Source organism: Heptranchias perlo, chromosome 7, assembly GCF_035084215.1.
Source record: "Heptranchias perlo isolate sHepPer1 chromosome 7, sHepPer1.hap1, whole genome shotgun sequence".
Classification (NCBI taxonomy): domain Eukaryota; kingdom Metazoa; phylum Chordata; class Chondrichthyes; order Hexanchiformes; family Hexanchidae; genus Heptranchias; species Heptranchias perlo.
In genome coordinates, this window is record NC_090331.1 from 81,032,369 (window position 1) to 81,056,819 (window position 24,451).

Sequence of the window (24,451 nt, forward strand, 5' to 3'; positions counted from 1 at the left end):
AACTGGGTCATATAGAGGTCCCAGGTTCCATCAACTCTGCGCTGAGTAGCTAATTTTGAGAGTTTAGTTCTTGATTGTTATTTTTCCTCCTGACGGTCATTTTCATGGTCCCGGTTCTGATTTTGCTGCTCAATGTTTGCTGCTGTTTTGGTATGTTCACAGGAAGTTGGGTAAACTGGCTGTGCATCCTGATGAGAAATGGAAGGCCGTGTTTGATGAGTGTTGGAGTCAGCTTGGCTGTGAATCTGCTGGGCAGGGCGATGTCCTGAGGGCGTGGGATAATATTGCAGTGTGTCTCACAACAAGCAGACGGCAGCATAAGGACAGGTGAGTGAGACGGGCAGGTAAACTTCTTCACCCACACCTGCCGGCTCCACATCCAGCGAACCACAGCACGGGAGTGATGATCAGTGAGTGTCAGCAAGCAGAAGATCAGACGGTACGATACACGGCCAACGTATCCGATGGGCATGTGTTGCAGCATGACTGGAGCTCAGCACCACGGCAGGAAACTTGCCCTGGACGTTAAGTTGTAACCAAGCGTGTTGCTGCCGTACCTAAAGCTAAAGGCCGTTTTTAGAAATGTTTTGTACCATTCCTCGCCCCTCGGTACTCGCCCGTTGCCCATACCTCAGTGCCTGGCCCACTGTGCCCATGCCATTTGAGAGGTAATAGTTTACCAATAATAGTTCACAAAGTGTTTGTTAATTTAAGGTGTCCTTGTTGTGACACGCGTGGTCTGGTGATGGGGACTCTAACCCCACACTAACTGTCCGATGGTGGGGCAGCTGTAAGCACAGTTTCTCTTACTTTTCTCCCCCCAACTGAAATCTTGTTGGGTTTTGGCACCCTTGCACCATTGCTCCATTCTGTTCTACAGTACTCAGTGGTAACACTGTCGCTCCATGCACCACTTCAGAGACTTGAGCACAAAATCCAGGCTGCTGTTTCAGTGCAGCACTGAGGGAGTCTATTAGATGAGACGTTAAACTCTCTCAGGTGGATCCCAAGGCACTATTCAAATTCAATCGGGGCGTTCTCCCGGTGTCTTGGACAACATTTATTCTTCAACCAACATCACTAAAACAGAATATCTGGGCCATTATCTCATTGTTGTTTGTAGGACCTTGCTGTGTGCAAATTGGCTGCCGTGTTTCCTACATTACAACATTAACTACACTTCAAAAGTAACACAAATGTTCCATAGAGTACATGTGGAACCTGACATTGTGTTTTCGGATTATGTCGCTGAGGGGCTGCATGTAGATGAGAAATAGGAGGGGGCCAAGGATAGATCCTTGGGGGACTCCAGAGGTAACGTAGTGGGAAGAGAAGCCATTGCAGGTGATTCTCTGGCTATGACTGGGTGGATATGAATGGAACCAGGTGAGGGCAGTCCCCACCCAGCTGGACAAAGCAGGAGAGACGTTGGAAGAGGATGGTCAACCGTGTCTAAGGCTGGAGACAGGTTGAGAAGGATGAGGGATAGTTCAACATAGTCACATAGGATGTCATTTGTGACTTTGATAAGGACCATTTCAGTACTGTGGCAGGGGCCGAAACCTGATTGGAGGGATTCAAACATGGAGTTGCGGGAAAGATGGGCATGGATTTGGGAGGCAACAACGTGTTCGAGGACTTTGGAGATGAAAGGGAGGTTGGAGACGGGGAGGTAGTTTGCAAGGACAGAGCAATCAAGAGTGGGTTTTTTGAGGAGGGGGTTGATGACGGCAGATTTGAAGGGGAGGGGGACAGTGCCTGAGGAGAGGGAACCGTTAACAATATCAACTAACATGGGGGCTAGGAAGGGAAGTTGGGTGGTCAGCAGTTTGGTGAGAACAGGGCTGAGGGAGCAGGAGGTGTGGGTCTCATGGTCAAAATGAGCTTGGAGAGGGCATGAGGGGAGATAGGAGAGAAACTAAAGAAAGATGTGAGTTCAGGGCTAGGGCAGGGGGGAACCTTAGGGGCAGTTTGGCTTGGTGGGCATGGGGAAGGGAGAGAAGCAGCAGAGGCAGCTGAATGGATGGTCCCAATCTTAGTGACACAGAATTCCATGAGCTCCTCGCACTTGGTGGTGGGGGTGGAGGCGGCAGAGGGTGGGATTTAAGAAGACAGTTTGTAGTGGAGAAGAGAAGCCAGGGATTATCTTTGCATTCCTGGATGATCCTGGAATAGTGAGCAGTTTTGGTAGAGGAGAGCAGAATCCGATGGTGCTTTGTGGTCCAGCCAGATCTGGCGATGAATGGCCACACCAGTTGTCTGCCATAAACGTTCAAGTCTGTGTCCCTTGGACATAAGGGAGCAGAGATGAGGGCCGTACCAGGGGGAATGACGAGGATGAGAGAGAGTAATGGTTTTAATAGGGCAAGGGCATCAAAGGTGGAGGTGAAGGTGCGATTGAGCAGATCGGTAGCTGCAGAAACGTCGTGGTGAATGCAGGGCCAAAAGCTAAATAGTTGGGAATCTAAAATTGCCGTTGTAAGTAAAATGGGGGAGAGTTTATTCCAAGGGCGGACACAGAAGGAAATGGGGATGGGAGGGGGCTGTGATCAGAGATGGCCATATCTGTGATTGACACGATGGGAGTAGAGAGGCCACGTGAGATGGCAACCTCGAAGGAGTGGCTGTGAATATGGGTAGGGGAGTTAATATGTAGGGAGCGATTAAGGGAGGATCGGAGGGCAGCGAACTCGAGAGAGGGCATGATGACTTGAGATGGAGGTTGAAATCACTGAGGATGAGAAGTCGCTCAGTGCAGAGACTGAGGGAGGAAAGCGGTGAAGATAACTCAGTGAGAAACTTGGATGGGCAGTAGAGAACGAGCATTTTGAAGGAGAGGCAAGAGGGGTGGAACAAGGTCAGTTGCTCAAAGGAGGAGAAAGCGCCAGAGGAGTAGGGGGACAGACTACGGTGTGATTTAGTGATAAGAGCCGCACCCACCACCACAGCGGTCTGAACAGAGCAAGTGGTGGAAGGTGTAGCCAGGCGGGGAGGCTTCATTAAGGTGGAAATTATCTTCACCCGTCAGCCAGGTTTCTGTCAAGGCCACAATCCCTGCTCTCTGCTGAGTTAACAGATTTCGTGGCCACATGCAAAATGCTGGGATACAGGAAGCAGTCATTGTCCAACAGAGTGTCGGCACCTTCAGGAGAGGAAAGGAAGGAGGAGGCATATTTAGCACAGAAAATAGACACCCCTCTCTTTGTCGTCTGGTTAAGGTGCATCATCTGATACATGGTACTTCTCTCAGCTCCATTGCATGTTTTTTCTCTCTCTCTCTCTCTCTCTCTCTCTCTCTCTCTCTCTCTCTCTTCCCCCCGCCCCCCAACTTATATGTTTTTATCCCTCAGCTAACATCACTAAAAACAGGTTAACTGGTCATTTATCTCATTGCTACTTGTGGGATCTTGCTATGCGCAAATTAGTTTGCTGGCACCAACAAAAATGTCCATGAAAGCTGCCGATTGTTATTAAAAACCCACTGGTTAACGAATGTCCTTCAGGGTAGGGAATCTTCCACCCCTACCTGATCTGGCCTACGTGTGATTCCAGCCCCACACCATGTGGTTGACTCGTAATGCCCTCAGGGCAATGGGATGGGCAATAAATGCAGCCTTGCCCATGTTACCCACATTGTAAGAACAATTTTTTTTTTAAAAAGCCAGTATCTGATTGAACTTGTTCTCAGCAACTGACCAGTGGTGATATTGTAAAATGCCTGAGATTGTGTGTATTTTTTTTTTGACTCACCTAGCCCAGATTTCAGGAGTCGATCTCATGCACAAACGTTGGAGAGTTTGGAAGTTATCCCTCAGATTGTCGGCCCCATCACCTGGGATAAGTACGAGATCATCAGGAAATATTTAATAAAGGTATTGAAGCTTGAGCGGCCGTCTTGAGCCTGAAAGGTTCTTGGGCAATAATGTAAGCAATGGACATACGTAGTGCGCAGAATAATGGGGGATTTTCAAAGGCTCCTCAGAGATTTCTCTGAAACATCCTTAGTAAATGGCTGCAATTACTAGACTCAGCAAAATTCAGCCCAGATTGGAATTGAAAGCACTGGGAGAATTAGAGGAGAAGGAAGCTGAGGCCAGATAAGATGACTAACTCCTGAACTGGGTTGGGAGTGAGTTAGGACAGTGTCATAGCACCTCTGAGCCCAGTTTGAATCTGACCCAGACTGAGGAGAAACCAGAGGTAAATCTAGATTTTCTGAATTGGGTTGAGCGCCTGGATGGGTTGGCTGGTCTAACTCTGGGAAGCTTATCGTGCACCAATGTTTAGGTCCCTCGCCGGAATGAGGACAGATAGCTCCCTGCACTGGAGGTAAACAGGCCAAGTTAAGGGTGTTGGATAAAGTGGCTTCCTGTGTACTGCTGCACGTAGATAACTGGGCTGTGGTGCTGAAGGCCGTGTGAAAATGCATCGGAAGGAGCTTCTACTGGAGAGAAGAGAAGGTGGTGCTAGGATCTTTACAGCCGGTGTGTGAGCAGCACTGCTTTAAAGTTCTTCAAACCTGAGATGGTTTATAAGTTTGCAGGCAACTATTGGGACATTGCAACAAGCATCTGCTGCTGGTAGCTGCATGAGTTGTAGACTCATCTATCCACCATCCCTTTCCTCTCCCGGAGAGCTGTGTGTTGTAGTATGTATTCGTATGACTATCATTTGCTTTCCCTGTGTGTATTGCAGACTAGAGTGTTAACTCGCCCCTTATTGAAATGTTTGATTTCAGTTGTCCCAAACAGCGTGTGTGTTTTTTTTAAAAAATAAAACCTAGTCTGTTTGTGACCTGTGTCCTTATTTTCCACCCTCGGGCAGGCATGCGACACCCCTCTACATCCACTGGGGAATCTGCTAGAGACGCTGGTGGCCGTGTACAGAATGACCTACGTGGGAGTGGGCGCTAACCGCCGGTTACTCCAGCAAGCAGTCAACGAAATCAAATCCTACCTAACCCGCATCTTCCAGCTGGTCAGGTAAGGACAGCTGCCGGACATGGTGAGAACCACAGCAGTTTTCGGCAATCAGTTTAACTATTCTGATGTTCCAGAGTTGCTGTGCGGTGGATATGTGCAGCTTGAAGCTCAATACTTAATTGGCCTGTGTTTTTTTTCAGATTCCTCTTTCCGGATCTCCCTGATGGGGGCAGTCTGATCCCAGTAACGCAGGATAGGAAAGAGATCGGCAATGAGGAAAGGGACTTTCCCGATCATGGGTAAGAGTTCACTCCTCATCTGGCCAGTGATTAGTGGGCTATGACCATGTTACCAGGGGAAGCCAAGTCAGTGATATGACTGGAACGGCTGGGAGATAATCACGGAGGGCTAGGAGTTCGGAGTGGCAGCGTGGGGGGTTGGTTCATTTCGATGGGCACAGACCACCCTGGGAGCCGATGCAGAGCCGCCCAATCCTGGGAAAATGCCGCACCAGCACAGTGAGCAGAAGTTCGTTTTCTTGATGTCCCCAAGATTTGTCCTTCACTTTTCAGGGCCAGCTTACCTCATTTTGCATCAGGCCCTGGCAAAGCTGTGGCGCAGCAGCACATTGTATCAGGGCACTGACCGTGGGCCTGCTATTCCCCACCTGTCCTTTTATTGCTAGGGGGATAGAATATAAAAACAAGGAGGTATTGCTGCAGTTATATAAGGTATTGGTGAGACCGCACCTGGAATACTGCATACAGTTTTGGTCTCCATACTTAAGAAAAGACATACTTGCTCTCGAGGCAGTACAAAGAAGGTTCACTCGGTTAATCCCGGGGATGAGGGGGCGGACATATGAGGAGAGGTTGAGTAGATTGGGACTCTACTCATTGGAGTTCAGAAGAATGAGAGGCGATCTTATTGAAACATATAAGATTGTGAAGGGTCTTGATCGGGTGGATGCAGTAAGGATGTTCCCAAAGATGGGTGAAACTAGAACTAGGGGGCATAATCTTAGAATAAGGGGCTGCTCTTTCAAAACTGAGATGAGGAGAAACTTCTTCACTCAGAGGGTGGTAGGTCTGTGGAATTTGCTGCCCCAGGAAGCTGTGGAAGCTACATCATTAGATAAATTTAAAACAGAAATAGACAGTTTCCTAGAAGTAAAGGGAATTAGGGGTTATGGGGAGCGGGCAGGAAATTGGACATGAAGCTGAGTTCGGATCGGTCAATGCCCTGTGGGTGGCGGAGAGGGCCCAGGGGCTATGTGGCCGGGTCCTGCTCCGACTACTTGTGTTCTTTAGATTTGTGGTTGGGATCAGATCAGCCATGATCTTATTGAATGGCGGAGCAGGCTCGAGGGGCCGATTGGCCTACTCCTGCTCCAATTTCTTATGTTCTTATGTTCTTATGTTCCTCAGCCTACCTCTTGCATCATTGGGATGGTGCCAAGTGGAGGCTTAGTCCCTCCACCGGAGGAAGGGATGAGCCAGTGAAATATTTCACAATTATTCACAGCCCAGCCTTCAGTGCTCGGTTGCAGAGCAGCACCGATGGCAGGGCTGTCAGGGTGGCGGCCATTGTCGGTGGATGGGAGGTATACTGTTGATCCTCGCTGCTTTTCCTTCTGTGTGTTCCCATTCTCGTAGCTTCTACATGTTTTCCTAGAAGTTCCTTTCTCGTATTGAGGATGTGGGATGGGAGTGTGTAACTCTGGCTGTCAGTTAACCTGGTTGTTTGTTCTTGCAGGAGCCGAGTGATTACAAGTTGCGGCCTGCTCCTTCCCGTGCTGTTACCGCGGCTCTACCCACCTCTCTTCACGCTCTACGCCCTGGACAATGAGCGGGAGGAAGATATTTACTGGGAGTGTGTGCTCCGACTCAACAAGCAGCCGGACCTGTCCCTGCTCGGCTTCCTGGGAGTACAGCAGTGAGTTTTACTGTAAAGCAGCTCAGAACACCTGTTTAAAAACTCCACATAGGCCCTCAGTACAGTGCTACTGCACTCGGAATGTACTGACTGATAGTGAGCAACAGTTAGGTGTCAATATGCTAACCTGGACCTTGTGACACACTGAATGCAAGTACACCAGGTCAGTCTCAGTGTCTGGGCTCCACCACATCTTCATTCTTGTTTTTTGAGCCCTAGTTTTCATAATTGTTTCTCCTTCAAGTGATCCATACCTAAAGTCACAGTGTCAGGGATTAAACAGTCCTCTTTCCAAGACCATCAAACATGACCTGGCATGGATGCAAACACCTCTGTTGCTGGTTTGAGGAAGTCGGGTTAGAGTTGATACCAAACAGAGATGAAAGCTCCCTGTCCCGTTCTGCTCTGATTTACTCTGTATCTAACCCGTGCTGTATCTGTCCTGGGAGTGTTTAATGGGACACTGTAGAGGGAGTTTTACTCTGTATTTACCCAGTCGTATCCTTGGGAGTGTTTGATACAGACACTGAGCGCCTGACATTGAAAGTAATCCAAATAACGGAATATTTTGAACATTGAGGGATGTTGTGGTGGCAAGTGTGTGCTGACTGACTGCCTTGCCGGGGACTGTAATGGTCTCTCTCTCGGATTATAATGGGCCCCCAAGTGCACTGATTGTATTGGTCCTGCAGATGGTCATGTGGTCAAGTATAGTTTACATTTTATTTATGATCCTTTACCATATCTAGTTAGCACTAACTAGTCTCCTTCTGGTTTATTTTTCAGGAAGTTTTGGCCTTATGCTGTGTCAATACAGGGAGAGAAGAAAGAGGTACTGGCACAACATTTCCTCTTTTATTCCCCCATCCCCTCTTCCCCCTTTTATCTCTCTTTCCCTTCTCTGCTCCCCTTCCCAAGGACAGTGACTCGTACTGAGGTACAGTTCATGGGTGTTAGAGATCTTCCAGTAGCTAGTCCAAGTGAGCATTCTTTACATAGGAGCACAGACAGTGAGTGGCAGGCTATTCAACTGCAGAAGGCCTTTCAGCCAAGTTTCATCCCTCATCCTTGGGTGCTGAGGCTAGATGCAGCACCACAACTCCCACACTGAAATCAACTAACTGAGCGCGGACAGGGAGCAAGCCTGAGACCTGGCTAATCGAAGAACAGAAAATGCTGGAAACACTCAGCAGGTCAGGCTGCATCTGTGGAGAGAGAAACAGTTAACGTTTCAGGTCTATGATCTTTCATCAGAACTATAAGATGTTAGAGATTAACAGTTTATAAACAAGTACGGTGGGGGGGGGGGGCGGAGAAACGTACAAAATGGGAAGGTCTGTGATCGGGTGGAGGGCAAGAGTGATTAATTGACAAAAGGGATGATGGTGCAAGGCAAGGAGGGTGGTAATGGGATAAGTATAGAAACAAAAGATGGGTCTAGAGGAGCTGTAAATGGTAACAGCAGAACCATTACCAGCAGCTGCTGTTTGCGAAAATAGAGCGGAGGTTATGGTCTGAAGTTATTGAAATCATTGTTGATTCCAGAAGGCTGTAAAGTGCCTAATCGAAAGATGAGGTGATGTTCCTTGAGCTTCCGTTGAGCTTTATTGGTATAGTGTAGGAGGCTGAGGACAGAGAGGTCAGAGTCAGAGTGGGATGTGGAATTAAAATGGCAAGCAACCAGAAGGTCAGGGTCACGCTTGCAGACTGAGTGGAGGTGTTTAGCAAAGTGATGAGAGGAGACTGCATCGTGAGCAGCGAATACAGTATACTATGTTGAAAGAAGTACAAGTAAATCTCTGCTTCACCTGGAAGGAGTGTTTGGGGCACTGGACGGTGGGAAGGGAGATGATGAAAGGGCAGGTGTTGCATCTCCTGCTCTCAGGAAGGTGCTGTGGGGAGGGGAGGGGGTGTTGGGGGTGATGGAAAAATGGATCAGGGTGTCGCGGAGGGAATGGTCCCTTCGGAATGCTGGGAGGGGTGGGGAAGATGTGTGTGTTGGTGGCATCGGGCTGGAGTTGGCGGAAATATCGGAGGATGATCCGTTGAATTTGGAGGCTGGTGGGGTGGAAGGTGAGGACAAAGGGGGACCCGATCCTAGTTCTAGGAGGGGAAGGGGTGAGAGCAGAAGTGCGGGAAATGGGACGGACACGGTCGAGGGCCCTGTCAATCCCAGTGGAGGGGAATCCTCGGTTGAGGAAAAAGGAAGAGATATCGGAAGCACAGGTGTGGAACGTGGCATTGTCAGAACAGATGCGACAGAGAAACTGGGAGAAGGGAATAGAGTCCTTACAGGAGGCGGGTTGGGAGGAAGTGTAATGAAGGTAGCTGTGGGAGTCGGTGGGCTTATAATAGATACTGGTTGACAGCCTGTCCCCAGAAATGGAGATAGAGAAGTCGAGGAAGGGAAGGGAAGAGTTGGAGATGGACCGTGTGAAAGCAAAGGAAAAGTGGAAATTGGAAACGAAGATGATGACATTTTCCTGTTCGGGACGAGAGCAGGAAGGGGCACCAACACAGTCATCAATCTACCGGAAAAAGAGGTAATGGAGGGGACCTGCAGGCCGTCCTAGTGGAGGGTGGAGGTGTGGAGGGACCGGATGCCTTGGTGGGGTGTGGAGGTGTAGAGAGACCAGACGTCTATGGTGAAAAGGAGATGATTAGGGCCAGGAAACGAGAAACGGTTAAAGAGGCGGAGGGCGTCGGAAGAGTCGGGACTGTAGGTCGGAAGAGACTGGACAACTTTGGATCTGTGATTTACTCTATGCTCGAAAAGCCCGCATACTCACAAACATACTCTGCTGAAATGCTATGGCAAACAGTGACCACATTGTACTTTCCCTATTCATTGCTGTTCTCTTAAAAACTCACAAGTAAATTTTCAACCTAAAATACTAAATGCAAATGCTTAGCAGTCCAGCAGTGATGGATCCCTTTATAATGTTTTTGTTCTTTTTACTGCTGTCTGTGCACTATCAGTTGTGTTGCCAAATTAGATTCCTCCACTGGAGACAGCAGTTGGATTTTCACCCAAACTCCTCAGGTAACTTATTCAACACCTGATGTTCAGTCACAACTGAATGGAAAGAGGAGTGTAACTTCAAGTTGGCAATAAAACTTCAGTTCGATGCAGGAAATCTACACCTACTGAGCATTGGACCTTAAAATGGATCTTCCAACATGGGCCCCCCAGAAAGGGATAACGACTGAATGTTGGATTTTAACATGGACCTTCCAACATCGGTACACCCCTCAAAGAGTTGCACAGCAGGCCTGACCACCACACATTTAGGATGTTAGCAAGTTGCTTATGGGTTTAGTCTCTGTGAAAAGATCATTAGCCCAGTCCTGGCCCAGCACTCCCGCTTCTCCCCTTGTCCATCTCCAATCCAGTTGCATCACAGTCACCTGTGCATCCTGCCCCCCAGCAATGGGCCTCGTTACTCCCATGCGTCCCCACACCTCCATGTCCATCCATCAGTAAGCAACAATCAGGGTAGGAGGGTTACCTGCACTGACCCTTCCCCTCAGCAATAGAGCAGACAGGAGATGTTGGCTATGTGGAGTGACATTCACTCGCGAGTGTGCTGACCAAGCCCGTTGGATGTGCTTTCTTTGTTTGTGGGATGTCACCTGCAGAATATAATCTTCTATATTTTCTGTTTGTCTTAGTGTGAAAATTACTGCCCATATAGCGCTGTGGCAAGTCTGGGCATCAGGCGTTCCTCTTCGCTCAAAGCTCAGCTAGCGGCAAAGTGAAGCTCTCCAATGCACCTCGAGCTGCCCGCACTTTTGACCTGCCTGGCTATTGGAGGAGCTGTGTTGTGTATTTTTTAATAAATAAGTCATTCTGTAACAGAAGGGAGCTGTGATGAGGATAGCAGTGTCTCGCACATGCTGGGAGCAGAGAGTCACGTGGCAGGACTGTGATGGGTTAGCAGTGGGCAGAGCTGCCACATTGTAACTCACAGTTCAGCCAGGAATGACTTGCTTTGCATCAGACCCTGTGTGTGCAAAGGACCAGGTAACTGGGGGACGTGAGCCTCAGCACTGGCATTCTGTGTGTTGTAGCTGGGGTCAGGTGTAACTGCTTGAAAGCTAGCATCTGTATGGATTGCATGGTCTCTCACCTTCCCCTTTAATGATGTGCGATTCATCCTTTCAGGTACAATCCATCACAAAGGAGGTTTGCTACGCTTCTGCTATCGAAAGTTTACAGCAGATCAGGTAAGTCAACCTACCAGTACACATGGGCCCCTTCAATTCTGTGGCATGTGAAAGTCTGGAGTTCTTGGGATATCTGATATTTTTTAAAAGTTGTATAAAACAGAGCCGGACTGGTGGGCGTTAAATATGAAATAATGTGCTTCGGAATTGATGGGCAGGAAAAGACCAGCTGGCCGATCAAGCCTGCCCCGCACTGGTGATGGCTGGACCATCATGGCCAAACACTTCTTCCATCCCCCATCCCCGCAGCCATGTAATCTCCTAGGAGAGGCAAAAAGCCAAAGAGAAAACCCAGGGCCAATAAGGGAAAAATACTCTGTAAAATTCCTCTCTGACTCCCTCAGGAGATCAAAACCAGTCCAAATAGTTTAAAAGCAGTTAGGTGGTTAAGTAACAAGTAGTGTATAACTGATAAATCAGCACCTGCTGCTCTGAATCTGAATGAACGTACAAACATATGAATATACCAGCTGGTCCATCTAGCTTGTCCCACACAGTCATGAGGCCTAGTGCATCACAATTCAGATATTCCATATCCACTCAGGGCCATGTAATCTCCTGGGAGAGGCTAAAAATCAGAAAAAAGCTCTCGGCCAAGTAGGGAGGGGAGAGGCAGTGGGAAGTGAGGAAAATTCCCCTCCAACCCTCCAGTATATGATTGAAACGAGTTCAGGAGACCACATTGGTTTTACGTCACCCAGTGACACCAATCTACTGATCCTCACTCATTTGTAGCTCACTAATCCTTGTGCGTTTCACATCTTGCAGACTCGGCCTGCGGAGCTCAACCAAGGGGCTTAGATGAATGGTATTGCACAATCCACATGCATTTCACACCTTGCACATGTCACCTACAAGTGTGAAGTGTGCAAGGAGATTCAGGAGCTGCAGATTGGTGGGGATGAGAAGGACAGTGTCACCTGAGGAGTCAGGACACCAGTCCCTATACAATTACAGCGGAGAAATGGGGAAAGGAAACAAAGTGGGGAACAGCAGGAGTAAACAGAGAATGTTGGCAGGAGTTGTGGGGGAAGAGTGAGGACGAAGATTCTCCAGGAGTGTGTTAGACGGTGGGTGAAGTGAACAGTGAATTAAAACACAGTAATCTGATCGAGGAGGTTACATTTACATAGAGAATAACAGATACTGGAATGAGGTATGGACTGATCCAAGGGTTCACTTCACTTCATAAGCAGCTTATAAACTGTCTCTGAATCCTGAGATTGGCTCACAGTCTTTAACTGTTTTAGTCGATGGACACCTTTCTCCTTATCCCCATCGATTCTGCAGTTCCTGAATCCCCTTACACATTATACACCTGTAGGAGAACAATCTATGGGCAGTGAAGGTTAAGGGGAGATTTAATGGAGGGACTCAAAATTATGAGGGAGTTTGGGAGAGAAGATAGGGAGGGTTGGTAACCAGAGGACACAGATTTAAGATAATTGGCAAAAAAAAAATCAAGGGGGAAATTAGTTTTTTTTACCCAGCAAGTTATGTTCTGGAATGCACTGTCTGAAATGGTGGTAAAAACAGTAATTTTCAAAAGGGAATTGGATATATCTTTTATAAAGTCTTTTATAAACATATAAATAGTAAAAGGGTAGTCAAAGGAAGCATGGGACCAATTAGGGACAAAAAGAGATCTTGTAGAGGCAAGGGGCACGGATGAGGCACCAAATGAATACTTTGCATCGGTCTTCACTGGAGAAGAGAATGCTGCCATTTGTAGCAGTGAAGGAGGAGGTAGTAGCGATATTGGATAGGATAGGATAAAAATAGATAAAGAGGAGGTACTTAAAAGATTGGCAGTACTTCAAGTAGAAAAGTCACCCAGTCCTGAGGGAAGTAAGGGTGGAAATTGTGGAGCCTCTGGCCACAATCTTCCAATCCTCCTTAGACATGGGGACGGTACTGGAGGATTGCAAATGTTACATCCCTGTTCCAAAAAAGGGGAGGGGGATAAATCCAGCAATTACAGGCTAGTCAACCTAACGTCGGTGGTGGGGAAACTTTGAGACACAATAATCCAGGACAAAATTAATTAGCACTTGGAAAAGTATGGGCTAATAAATGAAAATCAGCACGAATGTGTTAAAGGAAAATCATGTTTGACGAACTTGGAAAATCATGTTTTATCCCCTTGGAATGAGTGACCATAACATGGTTACATTCCATATCCAATTAGAGGGTGAGCAGGTTGGTTCTCAACAAGCGTACTGAGCTTGAATAAAGGAGACTATGATGGTATGAGAGCGGAATTGATTAAAGTGGACAGGGAAAATAGATTAAAGGGTAAGACGGTACATGAACAGTGGTGTACATTTAAGGAGTTATTTTCCAACTTTCAAATAAAATATATTCCACTGAGGAAAAACGGGTGTAAAAGAAATGACAGCCATCCGTGGCTAAGTAAAGAAATTAAGGATAGTATCTGACTTAAAAACAAGGACATATAAGGTAGCCAAACTTAGTGGGAGGATAGAAAATTAGGAAGTCTTCAAAAGACAGCAAAAAGTAACTAAAGGATTGATTAAGAAAGGGAAGATAGATTATGAAAATAAATTAGCAAAAAATATAAAAACAGATAGCAAGAGTTTCTACAGTTATATAAAAAGAAAAAGGGTGGCTAAGACAAACGTAGGTCCCTTAGAGGATGAGACCGGGAAATTAATGGTGGGAAACATGGAGATGGAAAAAATGCTGAACAAATATTTTGTTTCAGTCTTTACGGTAGAGGACACTAAGAATATCCCAACACTGGACAAACAGGGGGCTCTGGGGGGGAGGAGCTAAATACGATTAAAATCACTAAGGAATTGGTACTCAGTAAATTAATGGGACTCAAGGCGGATAAATCCCCTGGACCTGATGGCTTACATCCTAGGGTCTTGAGGGATGTGGCAGTATGGATTGTGGATGCTTTGGTGGTAATTTTCCAAAATTCTCTGGACTCGGCAAAGGTCCCGGCAGATTGGAAAACTGCCAATGTAACACCCTTATTTAAAAAGGGTCGTAGGCAGAAGGCTGGAAATTATAGACCAGTTAGCCTAACATCTGTGGTGGGTAAAATTTTGGAATCTATTATTAAGGAGACAGTAGCGGAACATTTGGATAAACATAATTTAATAGGACAAAGTCAGCATGGCTTTACGAAGGGGAAGTCACGTCTGACAAATTTGCTTGAGTTCTTCGAGGACATAACGTACAGGGTGGATAAAGGGGAACCAGTGGACGTAGTGTATTTAGATTTCCAGAAGGCATTCGACAAGGTGCCACATAAAAGATTATTGCTCAAGATAAAGAATCACTGGATTGGGGGTAATATTCTGGCATGGGTGGAGGATTGGTTATCTAACAGGAAGCAGAGAGTTGGGATAAATGGTTCATTCTCGGACTGGCAACCAGTAGCCAGTGGTGTTCCGCAGGGGTCGGTGCTGGGTCCCCAACTCTTTACAATCTATATTAACGATTTGGAGGAGGGGACCGAGTGTAACGTATCAAAGTTTGCAGATGATACAAAGATGGGAGGGAAAGTGGAGAGTGAGGAGGACATAAAAAACCTACAAGGGGATATAGACAGGCTGGGTGAGTGGGCGGAGATTTGGCAGATGCAATACAAAATTGGAAAATGTGAGGTTATGCACTTTGGCAGGAAAAATCAGAGAGCAAGTTATTATCTTAATGGCAAGAAACTGGAAAGTACCGCAGTACAAAGGGATCGGGGGGTCCTAGTGCAAGAAAATCAAAAAGTTAGTATGCAGGTGCAGCAGGTGATCAAGAAGGCCAACGGAATGTTGGCTTTTATTGCTCGGGGGATAGAATATAAAAACAGGGAGGTATTGCTGCAGTTATATAAGGTATTGGTGAGACCGCACCTGGAATACTGCATACAGTTTTGGTGTCCATACTTAAGAAAAGACATACTTGCTCTCGAGGCAGTACAAAGAAGGTTCACTCGGTTAATCCCGGTGATGAGCGGGCGGACATATGAGGAGAGGTTGAGTAGATTGGGACTCTACTCATTGGAGTTCAGAAGAATGAGAGGCGATCGTATTGAAACATATAAGATTGTGAAGGGGCTTGATCGGGTGGATGCGGTAAGGATGTTCCCAAGGATGGGTGAAACTAGAACTAGGGGGCATAATCTTAGAATAAGGGGCTGCTCTTTCGGAGAAACTTCTTCACTCAGAGGGTAGTAGGTCTGTGGAATTTGCTGCCCCAGGAAGCTGTGGAAGCTACATCATTAAATAAATTTAAAACAGAAATCGACAGTTTCCTAGAAGTAAAGGGAATTAGGGGTTACGGGGAGCGGGCAGGAAATTGGACATGAATTTAGATTTGAGGTTAGGATCAGATCAGCCATGATCTTATTGAATGGTGGAGCAGGCCCGAGGGGCCGATTGGCCTACTCCTGCTCCTGCTCCTATTTCTTATGTTCTTATGATTGAGTCCTTTGATGAAGTAACAAAGAGGGTTGATGAGGGTAGTGCGGTTGATATTGTGTATATGGACTTTCAAAAGGCATTTGATAAAGTACCACATAGTAGACTTGTTAGCAAAATTAAAGCCCGTATGATTAAAGGGACAGTGCAATGTGAATACAAAATTGGCTGAGGGACAGAAAGTCCCCAGTTGTTTTTCAGACTGGTGGGAAGTATACAGTAGTATCCACCAGGGGTCAGTATTAGGATCACTGCTCTTTTTCATATATATTAATACCCTCTATACCTGAGTCCAGGTTATCATTTCAAAGTTTGCAGATGACACAAAACTCGGAAATGTAGTAATCAATGAGGAGGATGGTAATAGACTTCAGGAGGACATGGACAGACTGGTGAAATGGGCAGACACATGGCAGATGAACTTTAACGTAAAGAAGTGTGAAGTGATACATTTTGGTAGGAAGAATGAGGAGAAGCAATATAAACTAAATGGTACAATTTTAAAGGGGGTGCAGGAATAGAGAGATCTTGGGGTATATGTATACAAATCTTTGAAGGTGGCCGAACAAGTTGAGAAGGCTGTTAAAGCATATGGGATCCTGGACTTTAATAGAGGCATAGAGTACAAAAGCAAGGAAGTTATGCTAAACCTTTATAAAACACTGGTTAGGCCTCAGCTCAATTCTGGGCACCATACTTCAGAAAGGATGTCAAGGCTTTGGAGAGGGTGCAGAAGAAATTTACTAGAATGATGCCAGGGATGAGGGACTTCAGTTATGTGCATAAATTGGAGAAGCTGGAGTTGTTCTCCTTAGAGCAGAGAAGATTAAGGGGAGATTTGATAGAAATTTTCAAAATCATGAACGGTTTTGACAGAGTAAATAATGAGAAACTGTTTCCAGTGGCAGAAGGGTCGGTAACCAGAGGACACAGATTTAAGGTGATCAGCAAAAGAGCCAGAGGCGAGATGGAAACATTTTTTACGCGGCAAGTTATGATCTGGAATGCGCTGCCTGAAAGGATGGTGGAAGCAGATTCAATAGTAACTTTCAAAAGGGATTTGGATAAATACTTGAAGGGAAAATATTTGCCAGGCTGTGGGAAAAGAGCTGGTGAATGGGACTAATTGGGATAGCACTTTCAAAGAGCCAGCACAGACACAATGGTTGAACGGCCTCCTTCTGTGCTGTATGATTCTACATTCTATTGTAATTACACTGCCTCTTGCTGTCACCCCAGCTGAGCTCAACCCAGACAGTGGGGGGAGGAGATGCTTTTGATTGCAGTGGCTGTCCTAACCGGAGATGGTGGAGTCTGCGTTGCTCTGGGTATCTTGCTGATCGGGGAGAGGAAGAGCTGTGTGGGTCATAACCAGATGACTCTCTTTATGTTGCGGGTATGTAACCTGCCCTTTCCCCCCCAACAGCACCACCTTCACCCCAGCTGATAAGCTGGACGTTATCCAGCAGACCTTTGAGGAGATCACACAGGAGGTCCTGACTATGCTGCAGGAAGACTTCCTCTGGTCCATGGACGATCTCTTCCCCGTCTTCCTGTATGTGGTGCTTCGAGCAAGGTGAGGGAGTGCTCTTCAATACTGTGATAAGTAGCCCCTTTAAATACAGCCCCTCTAAATATAGACCTGATTTCGCCGGCATCTTAGCCTGGTCTGACCCCTCTCAGTAACCCATTCCATCTGCAATCAGCTATGGATCACCTGTCATCCTGAAAACCACGCACTGTCAGAAAGCATAAAATGAGAGAGCGCAGCACGTTACAGCGCCACGCACCACGTCGTACCCACTCACGTTACAGGACCGCGCCTGCACCAGTATCTCCTTAGTATAACCCACTGCTGCGGGCTCTGGGCTGGAGCAAGCAGCAACTGGGCATGTGCAGCTGTTGTAAGGTGGTGGGCGAGCCTCCCAGCAGTAACCCGTGTGCAGTGAGCTCATAGGCAGGTCCACAACTTGTCCAGAACCTTCGCCAGTGTCACACACAGCTTTGTACAGGGGGAGGGGCTCATCCGTGGTCATGATTCAGCAGTTTGAAGGTGCTGGGTGTAACCCCCCTGGCGAGTGGTCTCCTCCCCCGACTCGGGCTTCAACGAAGTACACTCGGCCCGGGAGCAGGGCGAGAGTTGGCTGAAATCGTACAGATTGTGCTAATCTCCCCTCCTTCCAGTGGAAGTTGAGTGTTGCAGTGTCGTTCCCCAAGAATTGTCCTGTACCTGTCCAGGTGCTCGCTCCTCACGTGTAAACAGAGAGTGAGTGTGAGCAGAATATTCAACTGTGGGGCATCATTGCAGAGATCGATCCTGTCCTCACCCAATGTGGTCCCACGCCCTCCTCCCCCCGTCGCGAATTGCGCCCTCCTCCCCCTGTCCCAAATTGCACCCTTCTCCCCCTGGCAGTGGCCCTTACCAGTCACTTACGTCAGCACAGACTAGGAATCTAAGCCTTACCTTCTGGTCTGAATGTTCCCTCACCCGACCGAGCATCGAGGGAGCTTTGAACACCCATGGGAAAACTCTGACTGACAGAGTCATCTTCTAACCCGCTGCTGCATTAATTTTCTGTAGGATCAGGAACCTGGGGTCAGAGGTTCACCTAATTGAGGATCTGATGGACCCCTCGGTGCAGCATGGAGAGCAGGGGATCATGTTCACCACCCTAAAGGTCAGTAACAGTGACAGTACAAGGCGCAGTGTGTCACCGGGGTTGGGGGGAGAGAGGGTGCACGTCTCTGGAGGGTGGGGGCCCGTGAAGGTGGGGGGGGTGCGGGGGAACATGTCACTGGGGGGGAAGAGGGATGGTGGGGGTTCACACCCTGTTAGAAACCATGCCTGCAAAAGAACAGGGGTGTTAATTGGTTTGTGTGAACTCCTTTGACTGATGGGACTGGGTTTACAATAATACAGAAAATCTTTGTTACTAACATTTTAATTTTGTTTATCTGCAGGCCTGTTATTATCAAATTCAGCACGAGAAGCTAACATAGGACAACACACCCTTCTCTCTCTACCCTTTTCTCTGGGTATCATTGACTCTAATTGGCCCTGTGCATCATGTGGACGGCTGGCTGGCCTGTAGGTGTGGACTGGAGGCGCGCGGACACACACACACACACACACACACACACACACACACACCCCCAAAGTGACAAGTTTTGATCTATAGGATTTTAAGTCTAAACATTTGAAATTGACTTTGCAGCTTGTTTGACTCGGAATTTATTTAACATGGTATTTAATTGGATAATAAAGGAAAATTGTTACTCTAGGATAAATCATATCAAACGCAGAAGAATATAGAATTGAAGTGCACTGAAGTGGTTGGTGAAAATGTGTTTCAGTGTCGCAGAAGGGCAGACTGATTTGAAAATAGCACAAACCACTATACCAGCAACAAAAGCAAAATACTGCGGATGCTGGAAAAATAGAAAATTCTGGAAACACTCAACAGATCAGGCAGCATCTGTGGAGAGAGAAACAGAGTTAACGTTTCAGGTCGATGAGCTTTCGTTAGAACTGGCATTATCCCAGTACCTGCGGGACATTCCATGCACTGTTGCACTGAGTGCCAGGAATGTGAGGCCTTGCCACTTCCCAGCCCACTGGGCCCTTTGTACTTCACCAGTGCACAGACTGTCCCCCCTGGGTCAGTGATAGTGGGAAAAGGCATGATGTAACGGTGAATCTATATAAAACCTCAGTGAGACCACAGTTCGACCACTGTGTGCAGTTTTGGGCTCCACACTGTAGGAAGGATGGTGTGGCAATAGAAAGGGGACAATACAGATTCACATCACAGATGCTGCCTGGGATGAGGAAATATAAATACTTGAAAAATTAGGACTTTTTTCATTAGAACAGAGGATATTTGATTGAGGTATTTAAAATTATGAAGGGATGGGACAGAGTGGATGGAAACAGACTGACTCCAGTGATTGAGAGGTCTAGTATGAGGGGCCATTAAATGTAGGAGATTTAGGACAGAGAGCAGGAGAAACTATTTTACACTGGGTTGTGAGGCTGTGGAATGCACTAAAACTGTGTCACCTCTGCAGTCATTTTCTTTTGTTTATACAGAACAGATTGTGGTTATTTTTATTTGGATCAGTGATTAATTTAGTGGGGCCCTCGTCCTCTGGTGCTCTGTTTTTCTGATCACCGCGATCCCTTCCCTTCTTGTTCTGAGTATGAATAGGTAAAAATGTAGGTGCTAATGGTATAGGAAATTTAGAAACCAGAAAAGACTATTTTGCCCCAAAAGTCTCTGCCTCTTTTTGGACTTGGCTCAACCCCACATTCTCACCCCATCTGCTTCAATGCACATTCTGTGACTGTTCGACACGTTTGTGCTTCATTGCTCAAAGGGCCTTTCAATTAATTCCAGACTGTAGCATAGCTCCCTATTTATTCTATTTCCTGATTTTTAAAGTCATTCTTGGAACCCTCATCCGTGTGAAAGTCTTGCCTGGATTAACTGTACAGATCCACATCATAATTCTGAAAACCTCCCCGCAGTCTTCCCAGAGCCATTGCTTTGAGCTCAGGCTCCTCCACGCTGTCCCTACTGAAGACCATGATCGCCTTCCTGTGACTGGGTACTAGATCTGCACACACTGCTTCAGACAGGACTGACCAGCGTCTAATGCAGCAAAAACGCAGCTCTTGAAAGATAAAACATAAAGGTAGAAATCTGAAATAAAACAGAAAATACTGGGAATACACAGCTTCTCCCCCGGGTACCCCCTTACAGATGCGGATCTCTGAGTGCTGAAAGGCCTCCATTGCCCAATTGGGCAGTCTTCATGTGAGCCCAGACAGCGACCGTCTGCAGGCCAGTTCCCCATGGGGCGCGGGTTCTGTTCTCCACTGACATCCACACAGTGAGCGGTGATTGGGAACTATGGGTGATTCTTTCTTTCTCCCCGCCCGCCCCCCCCCCCCCCCCCACTTTAAGTGTCCTACTTGTGTCAGACATGAAGCAATGGAAACTCATTCATTTAAAAATAGGCAGAAGAGGGAGTGTGGGTGGCTTATAATCAGCACAAGCAACCTTGAATGTTGATTATCCCTGCACAGATTGCTCCTGCCAGCCCACTGTATTTTAGGGACACTTCAATTCAGAAATGATGTAAGTTTTACTCCTCTACTTTATATGAGGTAAATTCTATAACCCTGGAGCGTAGGTTTCAGAATCGAAGAATCAATGTTGTAACTGTTTCGGTGTCAGCTGTGGCTCAGTGGTAGCACTCTACCCTCTGAGTCAGAAGGTTGTGGGTTCAAGTCCTGCTCCAGAGACTTGAGCCCATGATCCAGGCTGACACTTCAGTATAGTTCTGAGGGAGTGCTGCACTGTTGGAGCCTGCCGTCTTTCAGATGAAACATTAAACCCTCTCGGGTGGACGTAAAAGATCCCATGGCACTATTGGAAGAAGAGCATGGGAGTTCTCCTGGTGTCCTGGCCAATATTTATCTCTCAATCAACATCACTAAAAACAGATTGTCTAGTCATTTATCTCATTGCTGTTTGTGGGACCTTGCTGTGTGCAAATTTGCTGCTGCGTTTCCAACATCAGTCACTACACTTCAAGCGAGTTAATCGGCTGTGAGGCGCTTTGGGATGACCTGAGGACGTGGAAGGCTCTACATGAATGCAAGTTCTTCTCCTTTCTTCTGTCTCCATTGGGAGCACATAGTTGACTATTGTTCCAACCCCGCCCACCCCGGGGGAGCACAGTACAGCCATGTCACTGCCGTCTGATTGCTGGTTTGTTTTTACAAAGCAGGCGTTGGGTTTTATAGTGGGGCTTGTACATCAAAACCTCCTCCTCTGGTCTTCGTTGGCAGCTTCAGCACCAGGTGTAGCTGGGGTATAACCCCATGAAACCCGAGTGGTTCTGAGTTACACACAGAGGCAGACTCAGATCAGTGCTTCTCTCTAGTAAACGACTGGTGCAGAAAGAGGTTTGAAGGAGATACTTTTATAAATAGAAGCACAATGTTCAGTGGATAATTTGTCTTTCTTACTGAAGTGGGTAGGGCAGTAACTGACTGACTCGCACTGCCTTCCTGAACTTGAGTTCTGTAACTGCTGGTGACTCTAGGACTCAGCTGGGTGGCAGATGTTTACTGCAGCAGGTCCTGTCACGTTTTACTGATCTTGACTAGAGTGCGTAAAATTTTATTTCTCTTAGTTTGGTTTTTTTCCTTTGACCAAGTGACAAGCAGCAAAAGTGAGAGATGCTTTTGAGTTTACCACCTTCCTGAGACGCTCGCTGTTACTTGGAGAATTAATTTCACAGCAGTGCTTCATTCTTTGATTACAGGTACCAATCAGACATATGAGAATTTCTAAGAAATCTTTCATTTCTACCTCTTTATAAAAAAAAATTAAACTATGAATGGTAGTTGTAACAAAAGAATAGTCACAAACTGTGTTTTTTTTATTATATAGTGTACATATGTCAGGATACTGCACTGCATTATATCTTTGGATAGGGAACTGCTAACACAAGCCTGCAACATAACACTGCATGGTGGTAGCATTTTTGGACATATGGCCTTGCATTGCCTGACGAGTATTTTTGTCTGATACTGAAGTTGGGTCTCTCTTCCTCCTCCTCCCATTGCACAGTGCTATTTTTGTTTCGTTCTCCTCCATCCTGTGAATAGATGACCAGCCTTTCTCTGCTTGAGCTGTGTGAGATACTAAGCATCCCGCAAAATGGCTTGCCCCTCTTTTCACCTCCCCTCCCCTCCTCTCCCCATGGCCCCGTAATGAAGTCCTCGATGTCATCTGGTTCTACAATGGGCAGTAGGCAGTGCCAACCTGCATCATCCCAGTGCTGGACAGTGCTTACCCAATACAGGATCTTCAGCACATTCCCAGCTGGCTGGAGATGACTCTGCCTCGTCCCCGGTCCTGCTGTGAGCTCCTGTTCACTGAAGGATCACCGCTGCATTTTGAGCAAATCGTTTGGTGAAGAGATTGATTATAAAACTAGATTTAGTTCTAATTTTATTTGCGTTTAGCACTTTCCTGGCTAACATCCCCTTTCGTAATTCTCGTTTTGAGTTGTTAGTTTCTAGGCGGCCTGTTGATCGACATTTGCCCAAGTTTTATGGAGTCATTTGTGTGCCACCACCATGGCACTTGTCTCTTCTAACTTTGCAGGGTGTGAATATTTACTTAGTTCCTTGCCAGTTCAACCTTTTCCCACCCTAACTAGGTCCCCTGTTCCAGGATAGCTGGGAATTCCCACTGCAAGCTGACGCAAACAGTCTGTTGAGTAAGGAGTTTGCTGGCTGCTTTGGTACTCGCTGAATACCCATTGGGGCCTTTCCTGTGACAGGCTGTCCACTGGGGCCTTTCCTTGGACAGACTGCCCATTTGAGTGCCTGTATTGATCCCTGCAGTTAATGATTTAAACATTTTGGGAAATTGACTTGTTAAAGGAGGACTGAACCCCAGTGGGGGGAATGTTCCTTTCATTGTTTACTCACATCTTAATTACTTTGAATTGCCCTTTGCTGTCTCTTGCTGTGCTGACCAGAGCACTGTGTGTTTGCTAATGTTGGGTTTCTTGGATTGTTGAGCCTGGTAATATTATAGGGCATTCACTGTGTAATCTCTGAATAGTGACGATCAATTTACCGAAATAGTGCATTCTGGTGAATCTCTCTCCCTCAGAATTTCTCGTATTAAAACAAATGGTTTCACTCCCACTGGAACTGGCAGAAGATGGCCAACGTTACTTTAAATCTTCACTCATTTGGGTCTCAGCCTACTGGGATGACTCCATTGCCTACGTGCACTAAATAAGCATGGCCACAAGTAATGAGGAGACCATCCCAATAAGTGGTGGAAGTAACTAAAAAAAATCAATCAAATTGGTTTGATCATGAAAAATAAGCCATTATGAAGCCTATGGAGAGTCTCTGTCACAAAAACTCCACATTTGATTCTGATGCAGCGAGAGATTTACGGCTTCAGTCCTGTAAAATATTGTCACAATTGTATTGCAGTGTCCTATTTATTAATTAAGAAAAGGTATAATATTTTGTAGTCTTGTGAAAATTGTGTTCAAAATTGAATATAATTCTGAAACATGTACAGAGCATTGTTTAAAACTGATGCTGGATATTGAGGTGCCTCACAGTATATTGGATTATTGTGACCCACACTGGCTGCAATAAAATGGAACTCTCACCTCCTCAGGCACCTTATTGATTTGTGCCTGCTATTTGTTGCGTCTCTTTTGTGCACATCTGAGACTACATCTTATGACAAACAGGTTGATATCTTGAGTGTATTTGAAAGGCCAACTCTCTGCGTGTGTGTGAGAGAGAGAGAGAGAGACCAGCGCTGTGTGTGTGTGTGTGTGTGTGTGTGTGTGTGTGGAGAGAGACAGACCACACTTTTGCATTTGTTCATGGCATGTGGACGTCGCTGGTGAGGCCAGTATTTATTGCCAATCTCTAATTGCCCTTGAGAAGGTGGAGATAAGCCACCGCAGTCTGTGTGGTGAAGATTCTCCCACAGTGCTGTTAGGAAGGGAGTTCCAGGATATTGACCCAGCAACGATGAAGGAACGGCGATATATTTCCAAGTCGGGCTGGTGTGTGACTTGGAGGGGAACGTGCAGGTGGTGTTGTTCCCATGTGCCTGCTGCCCTTGTCCTTCTAGGTGGTAGAGGTCACGGGTGTGGGAGGTGCTGTCGAAGAAGCCTTGGCAAGTTGCTGCAGTGCATCCTGTGGATGGTACACACTGCAGCCACAGTCTGCCGGTGGTGAAGGGAATGAATGGTTAGGGTGGTGGATGGGGTGCCAGTCAAGCTGGCTGCTTTGTCCTGGCTGGTGTCGAGCTTCTTGAGTGTTGTTGGTGCTGCACTCATCCAGGCAAGTGGAGAGTA

At 46.8% G+C, this 24,451-nt stretch overlaps 1 protein-coding gene across 6 annotated transcripts in view; it reads left to right on the forward strand.

Moving 5' to 3' along the window:
- als2b (alsin Rho guanine nucleotide exchange factor ALS2 b) overlaps positions 1-23,765 on the forward strand; it is a 142,388-nt gene extending 118,623 nt beyond the window's left edge. For all 6 annotated transcript variants that reach the window (XM_067987957.1, XM_067987962.1, XM_067987961.1 and 3 more), the window contains 10 exons: positions 163-327; positions 3,755-3,872; positions 4,825-4,982; positions 5,123-5,221; positions 6,678-6,857; positions 7,644-7,689; positions 11,023-11,084; positions 16,956-17,105; positions 18,111-18,207; positions 18,491-23,765. In XM_067987957.1, the coding sequence (XP_067844058.1) occupies positions 163-327; positions 3,755-3,872; positions 4,825-4,982; positions 5,123-5,221; positions 6,678-6,857; positions 7,644-7,689; positions 11,023-11,084; positions 16,956-17,105; positions 18,111-18,207; positions 18,491-18,529 (1,114 nt within the window). In that variant the 3' untranslated portion in view covers positions 18,530-23,765. The remainder of the gene's footprint in view (positions 1-162; positions 328-3,754; positions 3,873-4,824; positions 4,983-5,122; positions 5,222-6,677; positions 6,858-7,643; positions 7,690-11,022; positions 11,085-16,955; positions 17,106-18,110; positions 18,208-18,490) is intronic.
- Positions 23,766-24,451: the final 686 nt, after the last annotated feature.